The 21,953-nt window shown below is 38.8% G+C and overlaps 1 protein-coding gene across 4 annotated transcripts in view; it reads left to right on the top strand.

The window, feature by feature from the left end:
* Positions 1 to 21,953, top strand: part of TMTC1 (transmembrane O-mannosyltransferase targeting cadherins 1) — a 338,032-nt gene that overhangs the window by 302,812 nt on the left and 13,267 nt on the right. For all 4 annotated transcript variants that reach the window (XM_004006752.5, XM_027967794.2, XM_042247328.1 and 1 more), the window contains 5 exons: positions 6,501 to 6,603; positions 8,909 to 9,044; positions 9,648 to 9,792; positions 18,301 to 18,438; positions 19,744 to 19,866. In XM_004006752.5, coding sequence (XP_004006801.1) covers positions 6,501 to 6,603; positions 8,909 to 9,044; positions 9,648 to 9,792; positions 18,301 to 18,438; positions 19,744 to 19,866 — 645 coding nt within the window. The remainder of the gene's footprint in view (positions 1 to 6,500; positions 6,604 to 8,908; positions 9,045 to 9,647; positions 9,793 to 18,300; positions 18,439 to 19,743; positions 19,867 to 21,953) is intronic.

The following is a 21,953-nucleotide window of genomic DNA, read 5'->3' on the forward strand; positions in this document are numbered from 1 at the left end:
ATCAAGTTTAGATTTATGGCCCAGGATGTGATCTATCCTGGAGAAGGTTCCATGAGCACTTGAAAAAAGGTGAAATTCGTTGTTTTGGGGTGAAATGTCCTATAGATATCAATTAGGTCTAACTGATCTAATGTATCATTTAAAGTTTGCGTTTCTTTGTTAATTTTCTGTTTAGTTGATCTGTCCATAGGTGTGAGTGGGGTATTAAAGTCTCCCACTATTATTGTGTTATTGTTGATTTCCCCTTTCATACTTGTTAGCATTTGTCTTACATATTGTGGTGCTCCTATATTGGGTGCATATATATTTATAATTGTTATATCTTCTTCTTGGATTGTTCCTTTGATCATTATGTAGTGGCCTTCTTTGTCTCTTTTCACAGCCTTTGTTTTAAAGTCTATTTTATCGGATATGAGTATTGCCACTCCTGCTTTCTTTTGGTCTCTATTCGCGTGGTATATCTTTTCCAGCCCTTCACTTTCAGTCTGTATGTGTCCCCTGTTTTGAGGTGGGTCTCTTGTAAGCAGCATATAGAGGGGTCTTGTTTTTGTATCCATTCGGCCAGTCTTTGTCTTTTGGTTGGGGCGTTCAACCCATTTACGTTTAAGGTAACTATTGATAAGTATGATCCCGTTGCCATTTACTTTATTGTTTTGGGTTCGGGTTTATACACCCTTTTCGTGTTTCCTGTCTAGAGGATATCCTTTAGAATTTGTTGGAGGGCTGGTTTTGTGGTGCTGAATTCTCTCAGCTTTTGCTTGTCTGTAAAGCTTTTGATTTCTCCTTCGTATTTGAATGAGATCCTTGCTGGGTACAGTAATCTGGGCTGTAGGTTATTGTCTTTCATCACTTTAAGTATGTCTTGCCATTCCCTCCTGGCCTGAAGAGTTTCTATTGACAGATCAGCTGTTATCCTTATGGGAATCCCCTTGTGTGTTATTTGTTGTTTTTCCCTTGCTGCTTTTAATATTTGTTCTTTGTGTTTGATCTTTGTTAATTTGATTAATATGTGTCTTGGGGTGTTTCGCCTTGGGTTTATCCTATTTGGGACTCTCTGTGTTTCTTGGACTTGGGTGATTATTTCCTTCCCCATTTTAGGGAAGTTTTCAACTATTATCTCCTCAAGGATTTTCTCATGATCTTTCTTTCTGTCTTCTTCTTCTGGGACTCCTATAATTCGAATGTTGGAGCGTTTCATATTGTCCTGGAGGTCTCTGAGATTGTCCTCGTTTCTTTTAATTCGTTTTCTTGTTTCCTCTCTGATTCATTTATTTCTACCATTCTATCTTCTATTTCACTAATCCTATCTTCTGCCTCCGTTATTCTACTATTTGTTGCCTCCAGAGTGTTTCTGATCTCATTTATTGTGTTATTCGTTATATTTTGACTCTTTTTATTTCTTCTAGGTCCTTGTTAAACCTTTCTTGCATCTTCTCAATCCTTGTCTCTAGGCTGTTTATCTGTGTTTCCATTTTGATTTCAAGATTTTGGATCATTTTCACTATCAATATTCGGAATTCCTTCTCCGGTAGATTCCCTACTTCTTCCTCTTTTGTTTGGTTTGGTGGGCAACTCTCCTGTTCCTTTACCTGCTGAGTATTCCTCTGTCTCTTCATCTTGGTTATATTGCTGCGTTTGGGGTGGCCTTTTTATATTCTGATAATTTGTAGAGTTCTCTTTATTATGGAGCTTCCTCACTTTGGGTGGGGTTCTATCAGTGGCTTGTCAAGGTTTCCTGGTTAGGGAGGCTTGTGTTGGAGTTTTGGTGGGTGGAGCTGGGTTTCTTCTCTCTGGAGTGCAGTGGAGTGACCAGCAATGGGTTATGAGACATCAAAGGTTTTGGGATAATTTTGAGCTGCCTGTATATTGAGGCTCAGGGGAGTGTTCCTGTGTTGCTGGAGAATTTGCGTGGTATGTCTTGTTTTGGAACTTGTTGGCCCTTGGGTGGAGCTTGGTTTCAGTGTAGGTATGAAGGCTTTTGATGAGCTCCTATTGCTTAATGTTCCCTGAATTCAAGAGTTCTCTAATGTTTTCAGGCTTTGGGTTTAAGCTTCCTGCTTCTGGTTTTCAGTTTTATTTTCACAGTAGCCTCTAGACTTCTCCATCTCAGTTCTTTATTCTTGGATGATTTCGAACTGATTAAAAGTGGTCTGTTCTACAAGCAAATCCTCATTTCCCAGCTCTCACTTTGCCTTTGGTGGTTGAAGGAGACCTCAAATGCGTGGGCTGGGTGAGGACAGGGGCACAGGACACTGGAGGACGGGTGGCACGCAGTGAAGCCAATTTATTGAAGGCTGTGGTGAAGGAAGGTGTAGCGTTTAGTACAAGGCCCGGCAAGCAGTAAGCGCAGCTCATGCTCAAAAGACTCCACCATTTCTTTAAAATCAAGATTTTCTTCTGTTATGACCAGTGCTAGTGTTTGATACTAATGCCATCTCTGAATTTAAATGTGCTCAACAAATACTACTAGTAGTAGTAATAAGGGTAGAGGCTAACATGACAAAGTGCTACTTGCTAGGCATTGTCCTGAGGGCTTCAACTGTTTTAATCCACTTAATCTTCAGAACAACCTTCTGAAATAGGTTATTCCTTTACATTTGGCAACATAGAGGGGAAGTAAAGTCATAGAGACAGTAAATGGTGGGGTTGGGATTCCAATCCATGTGCCAAGAACTGGCAGCCCAATTCTTTTTTCTAATTTTATTGATGTACAGTTCATTTACAATGTTGTGTTAATTTCTGCTGTATAGCACAGTGATTCAGTCGTGTGTGTGTGTGTGTGCGCACGCGCACGCGTGTGCTAGGTCATTTCAGTCATCTCCAATACTTTGTGACCCTATGGACTGTAGCCCACCAGGCTCCTCTGTCCATGGGGTTCTCCAGGCAAGAATACTGAAGTGGGTTGCCCAGGGGATATTCCTGACCCAGGAATCAAACCCATGTTTCTTATGTATCCTGCATTGGCAGGTGGGTTCTTTACCACTAGTGCCACCTGGGAAGCCTCTCTCTCTCTCTCTCTCTCTCTATATATATATATATATATATATACATATATATATATATATATATAAAACATTTCCCTTTTTATATTCTTTTCCATTCTAGTTTATCATGGGATATTGAATATAGTTCTTTGTGCTATATAGTAGGACCTTGTTGTTTATCCATCCTATATATAATAGTTTGCTTCTGCTAATCCCAAACTCCCATTCCTTTCCTCCTCTCCTCCCCTACCCAGCTCCCCCTGCCTTGGCAACCAAGTCTGTTCTCAATGTCTGTGAGTCTGTATCTCTTCTGTAGTTATGCCCATTTGTATTTTATATTCCACATACTATAGTGATGTCATATGGTATTTGTCTTTCTCTTTCTCACTTACTTTGCTTGGTATGATAATCTCCAGGTCCATCCACATTGCTGCAAATGGTATTATGGTGTTATTTCATTCTTTTTGATAGCTGAGTAATATTCCACTGTATAAATACACCACATCTTCTCTATCATTCATCTGTCAATGGACATTAGGTTGTTTCCATGTCTTGACTATTGTAAATAGTGCTGCTATGAACATAGGGGTACATGTATCTTTTTGAATTATACTTTGTTTGGGTATATGCACAGGAGTGGGATTGCTGTATCATACGGCAACTCTATTTTTAGCTTTTTTGAGGCGCCTCCATATGGCAGCCCAGTTCTTAATCACTATGCTGTGCTTTCTATAGTAATTACTGAAAACTTGTGCTGAATGAATGGGCAAGTGAGTAAATATCCAATACTATTCTCTATTAATTCAATTGGGATCTTATGTAATTTGTGACTTGCCTGTCTCCATTTAACACACACACATGTACACTCACCAATTTGTGAGACCTTCAGTGGGTGATGGGGCTTCCCAGGTGGCACTAGTGCTAAAGAACCCACCTGCCAATGCAGGAGATTTAAGAGATGAATGTTTGACCCCTGGGTCAGCAAGGTCCCCTGGAGAAGGGCATGGCATCCACTCCAGTATTCTTGCCTGGAGAATTCCATGGATTCTGGAGGAGCCTGGCAGGCTAAGTCCATAGGGTGGCAAAGAGTCAGACACGACTGAAGCGACTTAATGTGCACACACACAGTGGGTGATATCTTCATCAAGTTTTTTTTTTCTTCAATAGATTGAAAAGAAAAAGCTTGAGATTTTTCATTCATCTTTGAGTTTTTTTTGTTTTAGTTTGACAATTCTTTTGAGTTTAGCCATTAGAAACATGGAAATCCATTTTTGCTGGACTATGGATTCGCAGTTCAAATAAGAGAAATTTGCCAAATTTAAACCACACCTTGTTCCCTCAATTGTACTTAAGTATGTAGATTAAGAGAGATGGCATTGGTCATTCTACCAAGAGTTAAGTGTCTTTGCTTTTCTGTGTCAAATCAGATTTAGACATCTTGACTTCTTGTTCAGTACTCAGGGCATTTTGACTCACAAGCTTAAGGTGTCATGTCTGAGAAAAATGGTGCTGTCATTCCCTTTTCCTGTGTCTGTTTGAATGCTTAGTAGTAGTAACTTCTGATAAAATTATGGACAGTGTCCATGATCAGAGCACACAAAAGGAAAAGTTGCTCTGTGTTTTATGCCAAACCATTGCCTTTCACCTGACATTCATAGCAGTACTAGGGAGTGGTTTACTCGTGAGTTATTGTTAGAACCTGAGTGACTTTGAGTCATTAATTAGCCATTACCTTCTATATTATAAAAAAAAGTGTGACATGACAATCTCAGATGGTCATGGAAAATGTGCCTAAAAGCTAATTCAGAATTATTGAAGTGTGTTAAAGTGGATCATTAGAGCAGAAAACCAAAGCAACTGGAAGAAGATCTGCTGAAGCTGTGGCAATTGATGTGGGCCTTGCCACAAAGGGAGGAGTTGAAGGTGTGCCTTTGAGGGACCCTGTATTCCTATTGGAAGGATGCAGCTCAGAGATGGATAGTGGAGGGTGATAGGGAAGTAACAAATGGTTTGGTAAGCTATAGAAATATTTTTTTAAAAAAAGATAGGCAAGTTCAGTTCAGTTCAGTCACTCAGTTATGTCCAACTCTTTGCGACCCCATGAATCACAGCATGCCAGGCCTCCCTGTCCATCACCAACTCCCAGAGTTCACTCAGACTCGCGTCCATCGAGTCAGTGATGCCATCCAGCCATCTCATCCTCGATCGTCCCCTTCTTCTCCTGCCCTCAATCCCTCCCAGCATCAAAGTCTTTTCCAATGAGTCAACTCTTCTCATGAGGTGGCCAAAGTACTGGAGTTTCAGCTTTAGCATCATTCCTTCCAAAGAAATCCCAGGGCTGATCTTCAGAATGGACTGGTTGGATCTCCTTGCAGTCCAAGGGACTCTCAAGAGTCTTCTCCAAACCACAGTTCAAAAGCACCAGTTCTTTGGCGCTCAGCCTTCTTCACAGTCCAACTCTCACAAAGCCCTCTCATAATCAGCATCAACCTCCACACCCACTTCCTTCAAAAAATTCTCCCCTCAAAATCATACAGTATAAGGTAGGAGAGCTATCCATGCAAATGCAGCTGTTAGACAAATAGCTAGGCCTCCCATGAGTTTGAGCAAACTCCAGAAGATAGTGGAGGGCAGGAAAGCCTGGTGTGCTGCAGCCCATGGGGTCCAAAGAGTCAGACACAACTTAGCCACTGAACAACCACCATAACCCTGTCTCCCAGTGAGATCACCCACCTCAGAAGACATTCCTATATGAATGGATCACCTGTTTTCATCCAGAGGGTTGCTGGGATGGAAGGCATCCCATTCAAACATCTACTTTGAGGCTTTTTCTGTAGGGCAGATCCTTTCAGATGTTCAGTTCAGTTCAGTCGCTAAGTCATGTCTGACTCTTTACGACCCCATGAACTGCAGTATGCCAGGCCTCCCTGTCCATCACCAACTCCTGGAGTCCACCAAAACCCGTGTCCATTGTGTCGGTGATGCCATCCAGCCATCTCCTCCTCTATTGTCCCCTTCTCCTCCTGCCCTCAATCTTTCCCAACATCAGGGTCTTTTCAAATGAATCAGCTCTCCACATCAGGTGGCCAAAATATTGGAGTTTCAGCTTGAAAATCAGTCCCTCCAATGAACACCCAGGACTGATCTCCTTTAGGATGGACTGGGTGGATCTCCTTGCAGTTCAAAGGACTCTCAAGAGTTTTCTCCAACACCACAGTTCAAAAGCATCAATTCTTCTGTGCTCAGCCTTCTTTATAGTCCACCTCTTACATCCAAGATGTTGCTTCTTAGTAAACATCAGCTGGTTTGTGCTAAGGAACTAAACACAAGTATGATATCATTGATATCCATGCAGTTGATACTGACTTTAACTCAAAGTAAATAGTATTTGATCTCGGTGCCTATTGCATAGCAGATGTTCAGTAAGTTATTTTCTGCTTTTCCTATTTCTGTTATTCAGTTTATTGCTGATTTAAAAAAATTCTCTCATGTATTTTTCTTTGTTCTTTTTTTAAGGAGAGATTTAAAGAAGCTGAGGAAATATACCTGGCTGGAATAAAGAAATGCCCAGACAGCTCAGACTTACACAACAACTATGGAGTTTTCCTAGTTGATACTGGTGAGATTAAAGAGAACCTGTTGAGATGAGATATTACTATCTAACAAGCTAAGTGGCAATCCACCCAAATAATGCTTCAAAAGTAGAACTCACTGGGCTTGGCAGGAATCTCTCATTGACAGTCCTGTTGTATTTGCTGTCAGCTTTCTAAATCTTCAGTCTCAGTTTGGTAAAATCTGCCCCATTCTTATAATCAGATCGTTCAGGAAAACTTCCCAGGTGGCCAGAAAGTGGCCTTGATGGTTTAATGAGTAGCTGTCTCCTTTGAATAGCATTTATACAAGTTTATAAAATCTATAATGATGAACTGTTCTCTACAATGATGCAGCAAGTGCCTCTGAATCAATTTACTGGCAAATGGTAAATACTTTTCTACAGCTGATTTAAAAGTCTCTAGAATTATTTCATCATTCCTTATGTGATACTAAGGAACTGTTCCATTATAATTGATATACTCTTATAGAACAGGTGCTATGTAAAATATACTTGCTTTGTCTCATTTAATGTAAAACTTTACTGGGCAAGGATTCTGTTTTCTTTATGATTTGCGCTCCCACATACTGTTGGCGTGTGTTGAATACTTAGGAAGGATGAAAAGATACTTGAATTTAATACAAAAACACCACTTTGTTCTCATTAACTATTAGACTACCTTCCCTGCAATCAAATTTAATTTTAATTATTTTGTCGATATGAAATGCTCAAGAGGGTTTTTATTTTCTAGGATATTTGAAGCTCTTCTGTTCCATAGGACATAAATTTACATTCTGATATACCTAGGAAACATCCCTTATTTTTGCATGTAAAACAAAATTGTTTCATGGTGCCACCTGCTGGTTCCTTAGAAAAGGAAGAAGACATCTAGACTGTTGGCCTGATCTAGCCCTCTTCCTTCAACAAAAAAATATCCCACCCCAACTCCCAACCCCCAAATCTCACTAACTACTGTATACCTTTCCACACTCCCACTATATTCATGCTTTTTTACTGGTATTATTCTCCTTCTCACCTGTGACCTATACATAGACCCTTACACATGCAGAGGTTTTTTTTTGGCACCTCCTGGTCAAACTTGCATTCAAAGAAGATAGACTTGGGAAGATGTCTGTGCAAGTAAACACACTATGTAGAACTTTAGACCCTTCCACAATTCATTCACTTACATATAATTTCACGAGGAAGGTTCTTTGGGGAATCTCATCATACCAGAGGGATTGATTCTAGTTCTGGCCTTTATCCTCACTTGCCCTGGGATTTTTGTTGAGTTTCTTAATTTCTTTGTACGTCTGCATCTATATCTATAAAGGTGATAATATTTTTTAATATCACTTAAATCCCAAGACAGAGAAGGCAATGGCACTCCTCTCCAGTACTCTTGCCTGGAAAATCCCATGGATGGAGAAGCCTGGTAGGCTGCAGTCCGTGGGGTCGCTGAGGGTCGGACACGACTGAGCGACTTCACTTTGACTTTTAACTTTCGTGCACTGGAGAAGGAAATGGCAGCCCACTCCAGTGTTCTTGCCTGGAGAATCCCAGGGACGGGGGAGCCTGGTGGGCTGCCGTCTATGGGGTCGCACAGAGTCGGACACGACTGAAGTGACTTAGCAGCAGTAGCAGCAAATCCCAAGAGGGAACTAAGTGCTTTCAAAAGACAGCTAAATAGGATCAAAACATCTGCAAAAATCATATGAGGTTGTTTAACCAGAAGGTTCTAAAATATATAATGCATTGGACAAATGCAAGTTGGTATTATTATTATTATTAAAGTCCCATTCAATAAATACCATCTAAATAGAAACATACTATTTAAAAAGATATTTTCAAAATACAGCAACTGCCTTATTTAAAGGAGTGTCTTAAATAGGTTGCAGTAGAATAATTGTAATAGACCCTCAGAAGTTGCTTCAGGACAGTTTTCTTTCTATCATAGCACATTCTCCTTTGAATATAGTGAGAAGCAACAGTAAATAACAATCTTGTGTAAATAACAATCACTGATAATTTCAAAACATCCTATCAGCTAGGGCAATAGCCAGAAAACACTTTGATGAAAATAATATACTTAATAAAAGAAATAGGTTTTAAGTGAAAATGAATAGTGAAATGGTCCAAAGTTAGGTGGTGGCAAGAAGCCAAAATGTGTGCTAATTTACAAACTGAATAATTTGATGGTATGGCTGCAAGAAAAATTGTCATAACCAGAAGAGAAATTAAAAGAGTTCATATGTTAAAAAGAAAGAAAAAGAGTTGGTCTGTTTTATAACAAAGTCATGCTTTGCTCTTACCAACCTACCACTGGTTGCAGGCTTTCCAGAAAAGGCAGTGGCCCATTACCAACAGGCCATCAAACTTAGCCCAAGCCATCATGTGGCCATGGTGAACCTGGGGAGGCTCTACAGGTCACTGGGAGACAACAATGTGGCTGAAGAGTGGTACAAACGGTAAAGGTCCTATTTTTCACTTTGTAAGTCACCCAAAGTCCCTGCAGTTGGCCATCAGAGTCTTAGTAATTTGGAACAGATTCTTTCAAAATACTAGCAAATTTTACCAATGCAGGCAAAACAGATTCTCCTCTCCAGAGAACAGTACCATAAATGGTACTATGAGGATAAATGATATCCTGATAAATGACATTTTTGCCTGCTGGTTAAAATATGGTGCTAAACCAAGTTTGGAGTTTAATTCTCATTTTAGTTAGTCCATTGTTTTCTGAAGCTATGGACTTAACAACCCAAACTACAAATAGCAATTTTAAAAATGAGTCTAAATGAAAAACTTGCATACATAAAAACAAGCCTATCTCGGTGGATGGAAAAGATCCTTGGGGCCCAATTTGCATATTGCTAGGTCACTAAAAAACATTCTTATAGTCAGAGGATGGCAGCATGATCTTTTTTTTTTTTTTTAAACATTCCTCTTGATATAAAAACAAAGACCAGGTGGGAACAGCCTCAAACCATAGACAGTGGTCCCTGAATCTAAATTTCAACCTTTGGAAATGTGCCTATTAGAAGAAAAATGTCCATTTGTTTCCTCAAATTCAGTGCCCTGCAGGTAGCACGCAAAACTGAGATACTGTCACCTCTGGGAGCTCTGTATTACAACACTGGCAGATACGAAGAGGCTTTGCAGACTTACCGGGAAGCTGTGGCCCTTCAGCCTTCCCAAAGGGAACTCCGCCTGGCACTGGTGAGTAGACAGAGGAAAGAAAGAAGATGGATAAGAGAAGAAATGCATGGCATGCAATATAGGGAGCTGTAGTTAGTAAGCCTCAGAATGGGAACTAGAATGCTATACTCTATCCATTTAATGAATATTCATATTTAACCAGTGTTAGACCCATTCACCAAACACATGGACCCTAAATACACTTTTATGTTTTTTTAAATAATTTCAAACCTACAAAATTTTGCAAAAATTCTATATAGCCTCCTGTACATTCTTTCACCCAGACTGATAAATTTTTAGCACTTTGATGCATTTATCACCTTTCAAGTATGTATGTATGTGTGTGTACATGTATATATGTGCATATTTATATATTATGTGCATATACATATTATTAATACATGTTATTTTTTCCTGAGCGATGTGAGGTTATCGATCTCTTAATCTTTACTTCTAAATACTTCAGCATACAGTTTCTAAGAACAAGGACATTCTCTAACATAACCACAGAACAGTTAGGTATCAGATTTAGGAAAATTAATATTGACAATATTTTTTATTTCAATTTTGGGATCATTACTCTTCTTTTTCCTTAAATTTACAGTAAAACAAACTTGTTTTCTTGTTTGTTTTTTTTTCTCAACTTTATTGGGGATATATTAATAGTTAACAAATTAAAATTGTAATATATTTAAAGGGCACAATGTGATGATTTGTTGTACATATACATTGTGAAAGGATTACTGTCATCAAGTTAATTAACACATCACTCACATATTTACCTTTTGTTGTTTTTTTGTTTGTTTGTTTGTTTGTTTTTTTGGTGAGAACACTTAAGTTCTATTCTCTTGGCAAACGTCCATTATCCAATACAAATTTTCAAGTGTGTGTGTGTGTGTGTGTGTGTGTGTGTGTGTGTGTCTGTGAGAAAGTCGCTCAGTCATGTCCATCTCTTTGCAACTCCATGGACTATACAGTCATGGAATTCTCTATGCTAGAATACTGGAGTGGGTAGCATTTCCCTTCTCCAGGGGATCTACTATAGTTACCATGTTATACATTAGATCCTCAGATCTTATTCATCTTATACTGAAGGTTTGTACCTTATTATTCTATTTCCCCTACACCCCAGTTCTGGCCAACACCATTCTGTACTCTATTTCTATGAGTTTAACTCTTTAAAGTTCCAAATATAAGTGATACCATGCTGTATTTGTTTTCTTCTGTTGGTTTACTTTATTTAGTATAATATTCTCCGGGTTCATACATGTTGTTGCAAATAGCTGTATTTCCTTCCTTTTAAGGGCTAAATATATTCCTTTGTGTGTATATAACACATTATTCTTATCCATTCATCTGTCAGTGGATACTTAGGTTGTTTTCATACCTTGGCTGTTGTGAATAACACTACAATGAATATACAGCAGTACAGCTATCTCTGCTGCTGCTGCTGCTAAGTCACTTCAGTCATGTCCAACTCCATGCCACACCACAGACAGCAGCCCGCCAGGCTCCCCCGTCCCCGGGACTCTCCCAGGCAAGAACACAGGAGTGGGATGCCATCTGCCTGTCCAGTGCAAGAAAGTGAAAAGAAAGCAAAGTCGCTCAGTCGTGTCCGATCCCCAGCAACCCCATGGACGCCCACCAGGCTCCCCCGTCCATGGGACCCTCCAGGCAAGAGCACTGAAGTGGGGTGCACTGCCCCCTCCAACAGCTATCTCTTCAAGATAGTTATTTTGTATCACACTATCGGAGAAGGCAGTGGCACCCCACTCCAGCACTCCCACCTGGAGAATCCCATGGACGGAGGAGCCCGGTAGGCTGCTGTCCACGGGGTCACAAAGAGTCCGACACGACTGAGCAACCCCACCCTCACTCCCCACTTTCATGCATTGGAGAAGGAAATGGCAACCCACTCCAGCATCATCGCCTAGAGAATCCCAGGGAGGCGGGAGCCTGGCGGGCTGCCGTCCAACGGAGTCGCACGGAGCTGGACATGACTGAAGTAGCATCATGGTATTTCTATTTTCAAATTATTTTGAAATCTTCATACTGTTTTTTCGTAGTGGCTACACCAGATTACATTCTTGCCAACAGTGTACAAGGATTCTCTTTTCTGTGCAACCTCACCAGCATTTATTTCTTTCTTTTTTTTTTTTTTTTGATAATAGACATCTTACCAGGTGTTAAGTGACATCTCCCTGTGGTTTTGATTTGCATTTCTCTGATAATTAGCGATGTTGAACACCTTTTCATATACCCATTGGCAATTTGTGTATCTTCTTACAAGATGTCTGTTCATGTCCTTTGTCCATCTTTGTTTTTTTTTTAAATTTATTTTTTTAAATTTTTATTTTTACTTTATTTTACTTTACAATACTGTACTGGTTTTGCCATACATTGACATGAATCCACCATGGGTGTACATGCGTTCCCAAACATGAACCCCCTCCCACCTCCCTCCCCATAACATCCCTCTGGGTCATCCCCGTGCACCAGCCCCAAGCATGCTGTATCCTATGTCAGACATAGACTGGTGATTCAATTCTTACATGATAGTGTACATGTTTCAATGCCATTCTCCCAAATCATCTCACCCTCTCCCTCTCCCTCTGAGTCCAAAATTCTGCTATACACATCTGTGTCTTTTTGCTGTCTCGCATACAGGGTCATCATTGCCATCTTTCTAAATTCCATATATATGTGTTAGTATACTGTATTGGTGTTTTTCTTTCTGGCTTACTTCACTCTGTATAATCGGCTCCAGTTTCATCCATCTCATCAGAACTGATTCAAATGTATTCTTTTTAATGGCTGAGTAATACTCCATTGTGTATATGCACCACAGCTTTTTTATCCATTCATCTGCTGATGGACATCTAGGTTGTTTCCATGTCCTGGCTATTATAAATAGTGCTGCGATGAACATTGGGGTACATGTGTCTCTTTCCATTCTGGTTTCCTTGGTGTGTATGCCCAGCAGTGGGATTGCTGGGTCATAAGGCAGTTCTATTTGCAATTTTAAAGGAATCTCCACACTGTTCTCCAAAGTGGCTGTACTAGTTTGCATTCCCACCAACAGTGTAGGAGGGTTCCCTTTTCTCCACACCCTCTCCAGCATTTATTGCTTGCAGATTTTTGGATTGCAGACACTCTGACTGGTGTGAAGTGGTACCTCATTGTGGTTTTGATTTGCATTTCTCTAATAATAAGTGATGTTGAGCATCTTTTCATGTGTTTGTTAGCCATCCATATGTCTTCTTTGGAGAAATGCCTATTTAGTTCTTTGGCCCATTTTTTGACTGGGTCGTTTATTTTTCTGGAGTTGAGCTGCATAAGTTGCTTGTATATTTTTGAGATTAGTTGTTTGTCAGTTGCTTCATTTGCTATTATTTTCTCCCATTCAGAAGGCTGTCTTTTCACCTTGCTTATATTTTCCTTTGTTGTGCAGAAGCTTTTAATTTTAATTAGATCCCATTTGTTTATTTTTGCTTTTATTTCCAGAATTCTGGGAGGTGGATCATAGAGGATCCTGCTGTGATTTGTGTCTGAGAGTGTTTTGCCTATGTTCTCCTCTAGGAGTTTTATAGTTTCTGGTCTTACATTTAGATCTTTAATCCATTTTGAGTTTATTTTTGTGTGTGGGGTTAGGAAGTGATCTAGTTTCATTCTTTTACAAGTGGTTGACCAGTTTTCCCAGCACCACTTGTTAAAGAGATTGTCTTTACTCCATTGTATATTCTTGCCTCCTTTGTCAAAGATAGGGTGTCCATAGGTGTGTTGATTTATCTCTGGGCTTTCTATTTTGTTCCATTGATCTATATTTCTGTCTTTGTGCCAGTACCATACTGTCTTGATGACTGTGGCTTTGTAGTAGAGCCTGAAGTCAGGCAAGTTGATTCCTCCAGTTCCATTCTTCTTTCTCAAGATTGCTTTGGCTATTCAAGGTTTTTGTATTTCCATACAAATCTTGAAATTATTTGTTCTAGTTCTGTGAAAAAATGTGGCTGGTAGCTTGATAGGGATTGCATTGAATTTGTAAATTGCTTTGAATAGTATACTCATTTTCACTATATTGATTCTTCCGATCCATGAACATGGTATATTTCTCCATCTATTAGTGTCCTCTTTGATTTCTTTCATCAGTGTTTTATAGTTTTCTATATATAGGTCTTTAGTTTCTTTAGGTAGATATATTCCTAAGTATTTTATTCTTTTCATTGCAATGGTGAATGGAATTGTTTCCTTAATTTCTTTTCTACTTTCTCATTATTCGTGTATAGGAATGCAAGGGATTTCTGTGTGTTGATTTTATATCCTGCAACTTTACTATATTCATTGATTAGCTCTAGTAATTTTCTGGTGGAGTCTTTAGGGTTTTCCATGTAGAGGATCATGTCATCTGCAAACAGTGAGAGTTTTACTTCTTCTTTTCCAATTTGGATTCCTTTTATTTCTTTTTCTGCTCTGATTGCTGTGGCCAAAACTTCCAGAACTATGTTGAATAGTAGCAGTGAAAGTGGCCACCCTTGTCTTGTTCCTGACTTTAGGGGAAATGCTTTCAATTTTTCACCATTGAGGATAATGTTTGCTGTGGGTTTGTCATAGATAGCTTTTATTATGTTGAGGTTTGTTCCTTCTATTCCTGCTTTCTGGAGAGTTTTATCATAAATGGATGTTGAATTTTGTCAAAGGCCTTCTCTGCATCTTTTGAGATGATCATATGGCTTTTATTTTTCAATTTGTTAATGTGGTGAATTACACTGATTGGTTTGCGAATATTGAAGAATCCTTGCATCCCTGAGATAAAGCCCACTTGGTCATGATGTATGATCTTTTTAAGGTGTTGTTGGATTCTGATTGTTAGAATTTTGTTAAGGATTTTTGCATCTATGTTCATCAGTGATATTGGCCTGTAGTTTTCTTTTTTTGTGACATCTTTGTCAGGTTTTGGTATTAGGGTGATGGTGGCCTCATAGAATGAGTTTGGAAGTTTACCTTCCTCTGCAATTTTCTGGAAGAGTTTGAGGAGGATAGGTGTTAGCTCTTCTCGAAATTTTTGGTAGAATTCAGCTGTGAAGCTGTCTGGACCTGGGCTTTTGTTTGCTGGAAGGTTTCTGATTACAGTTTCCATTTCCGTGCTTGTGATGGGTCTGTTAAGATTTTCTATTTCTTCCTGGTTCAGTTTTGGAAAATTGTACTTTTCTAAGAATTTGTCCATTTCTTCCATGTTGTCCATTTTATTGGCATATAATTGCTGATAGTAGTCTCTTATGATCCTTTGTATTTCTGTGTTGTCTGTTGTGATCTCTCCATTTTCATTTCTAATTTTATTGATTTGATTTTTCTCTCTTTGCTTCTTGATGAGTCTGGCTAATGGTTTGTCAATTTTATTTATCCTTTCAAAGAACCAGCTTTTGGCTTTGTTGATTTTTGCTATGGTCTCTTTTGTTTCTTTTGCGTTTATTTCTGCCCTAATTTTTAAGATTTCTTTCCTTCTACTAACTCTGGGGTTCTCCAACTCTTCCTTTTCTAGTTGCTTTAGGTGTAGAGTTAGGTTATTTACTTGACTTTTTTCTTGTTTCTTGAGGTATGCCTGTATTGCTATGAACTTTCCTCTTAGCACTGCTTTTATAGTGTCCCACAGGTTTTGGGTTGTTGTGTTTTCATTTTCATTAGTTTCTATGCATATTTTGATTTCTCTTTTGATTTCTTCTGTGATTTGTTGGTTATTCAGAAGTGTGTTGTTCAACCTCCATATGTTGGAATTTTTAATAATTTTTCTCCTGTAATTGAGATCTAATCTTAATGCATTATGGTCAGAAAAGATGCTTGGAATGATTTCAATTTTTTTCAATTTATCAAGTTTAGATTTATGGCCCAGGATGTGATCTATCCTGGAGAAGGTCCCATGAGCACTTGAGAAAAAGGTGAAATTCATTGTTTTGGGGTGAAATGTCCTATAGATATCAATTAGGTCTAACTGGTCTAATGTATCATTTAAAGTTTGCATTTCTTTGTTAATTTTCTGTTTAGTTGATCTGTCCATAGGTGTGAGTGGGGTATTAAAGTCTCCCGCTATTATTGTGTTATTGTTAATTTCCCCTTTCATACTTGTTAGCATTTGTCTTACATATTGCAGTGCTCCTATATTGGGTGCATATATATTTATAATTGTTATATCTTCTTCTTGGATTGATCATTTGATCATTATGTAGTGGCCTTCTTTGTCTCTTTTCACAGCCTTTGTTTTAAAGTATTTTATCAGATATGAGTATTGCCACTCCTGCTTTCTTTTGGTCTCTATTTGCATGGAATATCTTTTTCCAGCCCTTCACTTTCAGTCTGTATGTGTCCCTTGTTTTGAGGTGGGTCTCTTGTAAGCAGCATATAGAGGGGTCTTGTTTTTGTATCCATTCGGCCAATTTTTGCCTTTTGGTTGGGGCATTCAACCCATTTACGTTTAAGGTAATTATTGATAAGTATGAACCTGTTACCATTTACTTTATTATTTTGGGTTCAAGTTTATACACCCTTTTTGTGTTTCCTGTCTAGAGAATATCCTTTAGAATTTGTTGGAGAGCTGGTTTGGTGGTGCTGAATTCTCTCAGCTTTTGCTTGTCAGTAAAGCTTTTGATTTCTCCTTCGTGTTTGAATGAGATCCTTGCTGGGTACAGTAATCTGGGCTGTAGGTTATTTTCTTTCGTCACTTTAAGTATGTCTTGCCATTCTCTCCTGGCCTGAAGAGTTTCTATTGAAAGATCAGCTCTTATCCTTATGGGAATCCCCTTATGTGTTATTTGTTGTTTTTCCCTTGCTGTTTTTAATATTTGTTCTTTGTGTTTGATCTTTGTTAATTTGATTAATATGTGTCCTGGGGTGTTTTGCCTGGGTTTATCCTATTTGGAACTCTCTGTGTTTCTTGGACTTGGGTGATTATTTCCTTCCCCATTTTGGGAAGTTTTCAACTATTATCTCCTCAAGGATTTTCTCACGGTCTTTCTTTTTGTCTTCTTCTTCTGGGACTCCTATAATTCGAATGTTGGAGCATTTCATGTTGTCCTGGAGGTCTCTGAGATTGTCCTCATTTCTTTTAATTTGTTTTTCTTTTTTCCTCTCTGATTCATTTATTTCTACCGTTCTATCTTCTATTTCACTAATCCTATTTTCTGCCTCCTTTATTCTACTATTTGTTGCCTCCAGAGTGTTTCTGATCTCATTTATTGCATTATTCATTATATATTGACTCTTTTTTATTTCTTCTAGGTCCTTGTTAAACCTTTCTTGCATCTTCTCAATCCTTGTCTCTAGGCTATTTATCTGTGATTCCATTTTGATTTCAAGATTTTGGATCATTTTCACTATCAATATTTGGAATTCTTTCTCAGGTAGATTCCCTATCTCTTCCTCTTTTGTTTTGTTTGGTGGGCATTTCTCCTGTTCCTTTACCTGCTGAGTATTCCTCTGTCTCTTCATCTTGGTTATATTGCTGCGTTTGGGGTGGCCTTTTTAAATTCTGGTAATAATTTGTGGAGTTCTCTTTATTATGGAGCTTCCTCACTGTAGGTGGGGTTGTATCAGTGGCTTGTCAAGGTTTCCTGGTTAGGGAGGCTTGTGTTGGAGTTCTGGTGGGTGGAGCTGGGTTTCTTCTCTCTGGAGTGCAGTGGAGTGACCAGTAATGGGTTATGAGACGTCAAAGGTTTTGGAATAGCTTTGAGCTGCCTGTATATTGAAGCTCAGGGGTGTGTTCCTGTGTTGCTGGAGAATTTGCGTGGTATGTCTTGCTCTGGAACTTGTTGGCCCTTGGGTGGAGCTTGGTTTCAGTGTAGATATGGAGGCATTTGATGAGCTCCTATTGCTTAATGTTCCCTGAATTCAGGAGTTCTCTGATGTTCTCAGGCTTTGGACTTAAACCTCCTGCTTCTGGTTTTCAGTTTTATTTTTACAGTAGCCTCTAGACTTCTCCATCTATACAGCACCAATGATAAAACATCTAGGTTAAAGATGAAAAGTTTCTCCACATTGAGGGACACCCAGAGAGGTTCACTGTTTTTGAAGACAATGGTCTGCTTTTCTGGTTGCCTGATGCCCTCTGCCAGCATTCAGAAGTTGTTTTGTGGACTTTGCTCAGCGTTGAAATGTTCTTTTGAGGAATTTGTGAGGGAGAAAGTGGTCTTCCCATCCTATTCCTCCACCATCTTAGCCAAACTCCTGTTTTCTTGTTTTAAACACAGTGTTCTGTTGAAACCATAGGGAAAAATTTCTCTTTCACATAGTCAACTTTTTTTAAAAAGGCACAAGTCATTTCACTGAATGACTTTGATGTTCCAGCCATGCATGCACAAATGCAGGCATATAGAAACAAACAGCAGGAGACTAAAGCCTGTTATTAATAACTGTGGTAAGTCAGCCCTCTCTGTGTGTCACAAATAGATGCTGAGCACTTTTGTGGGAAATGTTCCCTGAATGATTTCTTTGATAAGATGACAACCAAGTGCTATCTAAGCCAAGGTCCGTGTGGTTTTGCAGGCTCAGGTTTTGGCTGTGATGGGACAGACCAAAGAAGCTGAAAAGATGACCAGTCACATTGTGTCAGAGGAGACCGGGTGCCTTGAATGCTATCGCTTGTTGTCTGCCATTCACAGCAAGCAGGAGCAGCATGACAAGGTAGAGAGCACGCTGTTTGGAATTGTCTGTGTTCAGGGTACAAATCAGGTGTAGCTGATGACCCTCCAGCCTGCACTCTCACAAGGGCGAGCAGTCTTGATCATTATTCCTTGGCACTTTTCATAGATACCTCCTTGACTGCTTAGACAACCCCTTGAAATGTTTTTTTGGTTTGTTCTGGGTCTGAAGGTTTCATGTGGGGTCATCTCAGTTTGTTTTCAGCTAACTCAATAAAGGCTAACATTGGTATGTTTTATAACTTTGCATGTTCCCTCAAATATATCTTATAGAATCCTTATAACAACCCTTTAAGGCACGTCAATGGCCCTGTGTTGCAACTGTACTGTTTATCTTCATTTTTAAGTCACATAACCAGTAGATTCATGAACTGATTCGACAAAATATTTATCAAATGGGAATAAAGTGGTGTTGGGGAAAAAAAAAACACAAAAATTATTTCCCTTGTCTTCCTGGAGTTTACAGTCAAAGAGGAGACAAAGGTTGAACAAGTAATCACAAAACTAGTGCAGAATTATAGTTGTGCCCACTGATGTCGTGAAGAGCAGCATAGTCCCTAACGCGCATATCCAGGGAACCAGAATAGTCTGGGTGGTAGGGTTCTCTATAGAGTGACGTGAAGTTGAAGGTTGAATGACGGATAGGAGTTATTAAACAAAAAAGGGCAGTGAATAGCATTCCAAGCAAGAAGAGGCACATGTAAAGGCCCCAAGTCAACAACGAATGGCCCATCTGAGGGATGGGCTTGAGGAAGTAGGGGGCGTGTGAGATGTAACCACAGAGGTTGCTGGGCACTCTATCCTAAGGCTTGGGACCAGGACAAGGGATACTGCAAGAAGCTTTGAGGCTTTAAGGAGAAGAGAGGCTTGTCAGATTTGTGTTTTGAAGGGATCTCTGGCTGCAGGGTTTGGGGTAGTGGGTGCTGGGGGCAGAGTGAGCACCAGGCCCCAAGATGAGGCTGCTGGAGTGGTCCAGATGGACATGTGGCCAGGGCAAAACATCCAACCCCAGATGTTGTTTCAATAGGATCACACAATGTTCCTGTAAAGTGATCAGGGATATTTCATTGTCACTAACATAAATAGGAAACCTGGATTATAGGGAAATTATTTGGTCAGAGCTGCATTATTCCTCAATGAGAACATCAGATAAAATGAAGAATGTGCTTTGATCATCACTCACCACACTAGCCAATACTTAAAAACAAAAAGAATGGAAGATATCATTTAAGTTAGTTCTTCTTTATCTAATCTACACTTATTGTGTCTTAATTTTCAACCTATACAGGCACTTGATGCTATAGACAAGGCTCTCAAGCTGAAACCAAAGGATCCAAAAGTTATATCTGAACTTTTTTTCACAAAAGGAAACCAACTGAGAGAGCAGAACCTCCTGGACAAAGCTTTTGAGGTATAAACACTTAATAAAATTGTTATTAAATTCATGGATTAAAATTAATATTCTCTCAATCTTTAATGAAACATATACCTTGAAAGCTAAGATCAATGGCATGTTGATAGAGTGAATTTTCTGATTAATTGATATTGTAAGTTTATTTTTTTAAATAATTGAGCCTCTGGTTTTTGACCATTAGGAGTTCTACAATACCTCCTCCTTGTTTTCTGAATTATCACCTTTAGCTTGATGTTTAAAGCATTCCACATTTTGCCCTCCAGTAAGCTTTCCCCTCTCTCTGTCTCTCTCACTCTTTCGCTCTCTGTCTGCCTTCAGCGACCCTCTGTTTCAGCTAGACTGGTGCCCCAAGGAGCTTTGGCATTCCACATGTCCTAAACACTGTCCACCCCATCCACCAGTCCCTGCGGAATCCCACTCATCTACCAACACAGGCCTGTGTCTCCCTCAGGGAGCCCTCCCTACCATCCTTTCATCCAGTGACTTGTTTCCTATGAACTCCTAAAACACTTCCTGTCTCTACCAGTCATTTGAAAGCATCATATATTGTGTTGTTAGGTGTCTCTCTCTCTCCTCCATCTCCCCATCCTCTCCTTCCTCTTCCCTCTGTGCACATGCATGAGCGCTGGTTAGCTCCCTATTTCGACTGCATTTTCCTTGTGGAAAGGACTGCTTCCTTCTGTGTTCTAAAACATACTATGTTTCATCTTAAGGATGTTCAATGTGTGTATCTTTGGAATGAAATTGATAACCCACTTTGAAATAAAAAGACATTTACAAGCATAATGAAATGTTACAGAAATGCCATATATTTTCCACAATAAAGACACAGGTTATAATTAATGAAGTCATAAAATTATGCAAAAAAGTAAAATTTCAAATGATAAGATTGTTTTTTAAAATAAATGTAAGAGGCTTTTAAAATATTATTGGAAAAGCACGTAAAGATATTTGGAGAAACTAATTTGAATGTGAATGTTAAAACAGAAATGGTGGCCTGTTTGAGCAGAAACTGAATTCTTCTCTGCCTTATGAAACTTTCAATGCTGTCTTTCTTTAATTACTTATAACTTACATGATCATTTGTAGGAGTACTTATATGGTATATATATCTGTCTGTATTTTATATATTGTATTAAAAACAAAAGTATTTTCTAGTTACTTGACTAATTGATTAAATAGTCATTATGGCTTGATTTGTGAAGAGTAGGGGTAAAGCCATTGGCCAATAATAGCAGCTACAATGTTAGTTTTTTAATGTATAATTCACATTTATTATAATCTTCACAACAATCATATAAGACATGCTCATTGTCTTCATTTTATGACTGAATGAGACTCAGAGCTTTTCTAACTTTTTCAAGGTCATACAGAGAATAAGAAATAAACATTTTATTCTGCTGAGAAAAATTAACACAAAACATACTCTTCAGTTTACTTTAGCAAATTTTTAGCAATACAGTTTCTTAACATTTGCTTCTTTCTCCTCAAACTGAAGTAGAGAAGTGATGGACAGTTTCTAGTTATTTATGGATCTGTTCAGATAGATTCTTATTCAGGAAAATAGCAAGGAACATTAATATATACACATGGATACTTAGCTTTGTAATCGAAGATAGTACTCTTAGCCTTTAGTTTTATTTAAAGTGACAACTCTTAAAATCAAAGCTCAATGGTGAATATACCCTTTGATGCAAAACAATGTGCAAATGTTAAAAATGTATTTCACTGATAGGACATTGTGATACATGTTATTCAGACAAACAATATTTGAGAAACAAGTAACTCTCTTTAAACACTTTAAGATCTTTCACAAGGCAGAAGAAAAACAAAGGCTTTCTAATGATTAAAACTATCCTCTGGTAAAAAATTATTAGATATCATTAAAGAAATACAGAATACCAGTCCCTGCAAGAATTTAAGCATGGGCTGAATAATCAGATCAGATTTTGTGAGAGAGTTAAGCTGTTTAGGAAATGAAGATTCTATAGTTTTTTCTTGCAAAGTCCATTTACAGTGAAAAGGTCTAAGAGCACCATTTTCTCGCAGATCAAGGCCAGTGGGAAATGATGCATGTAATAGAA

The sequence above is a fragment of the Ovis aries genome, chromosome 3, assembly GCF_016772045.2.
Source record: "Ovis aries strain OAR_USU_Benz2616 breed Rambouillet chromosome 3, ARS-UI_Ramb_v3.0, whole genome shotgun sequence".
Taxonomy (NCBI): domain Eukaryota; kingdom Metazoa; phylum Chordata; class Mammalia; order Artiodactyla; family Bovidae; genus Ovis; species Ovis aries.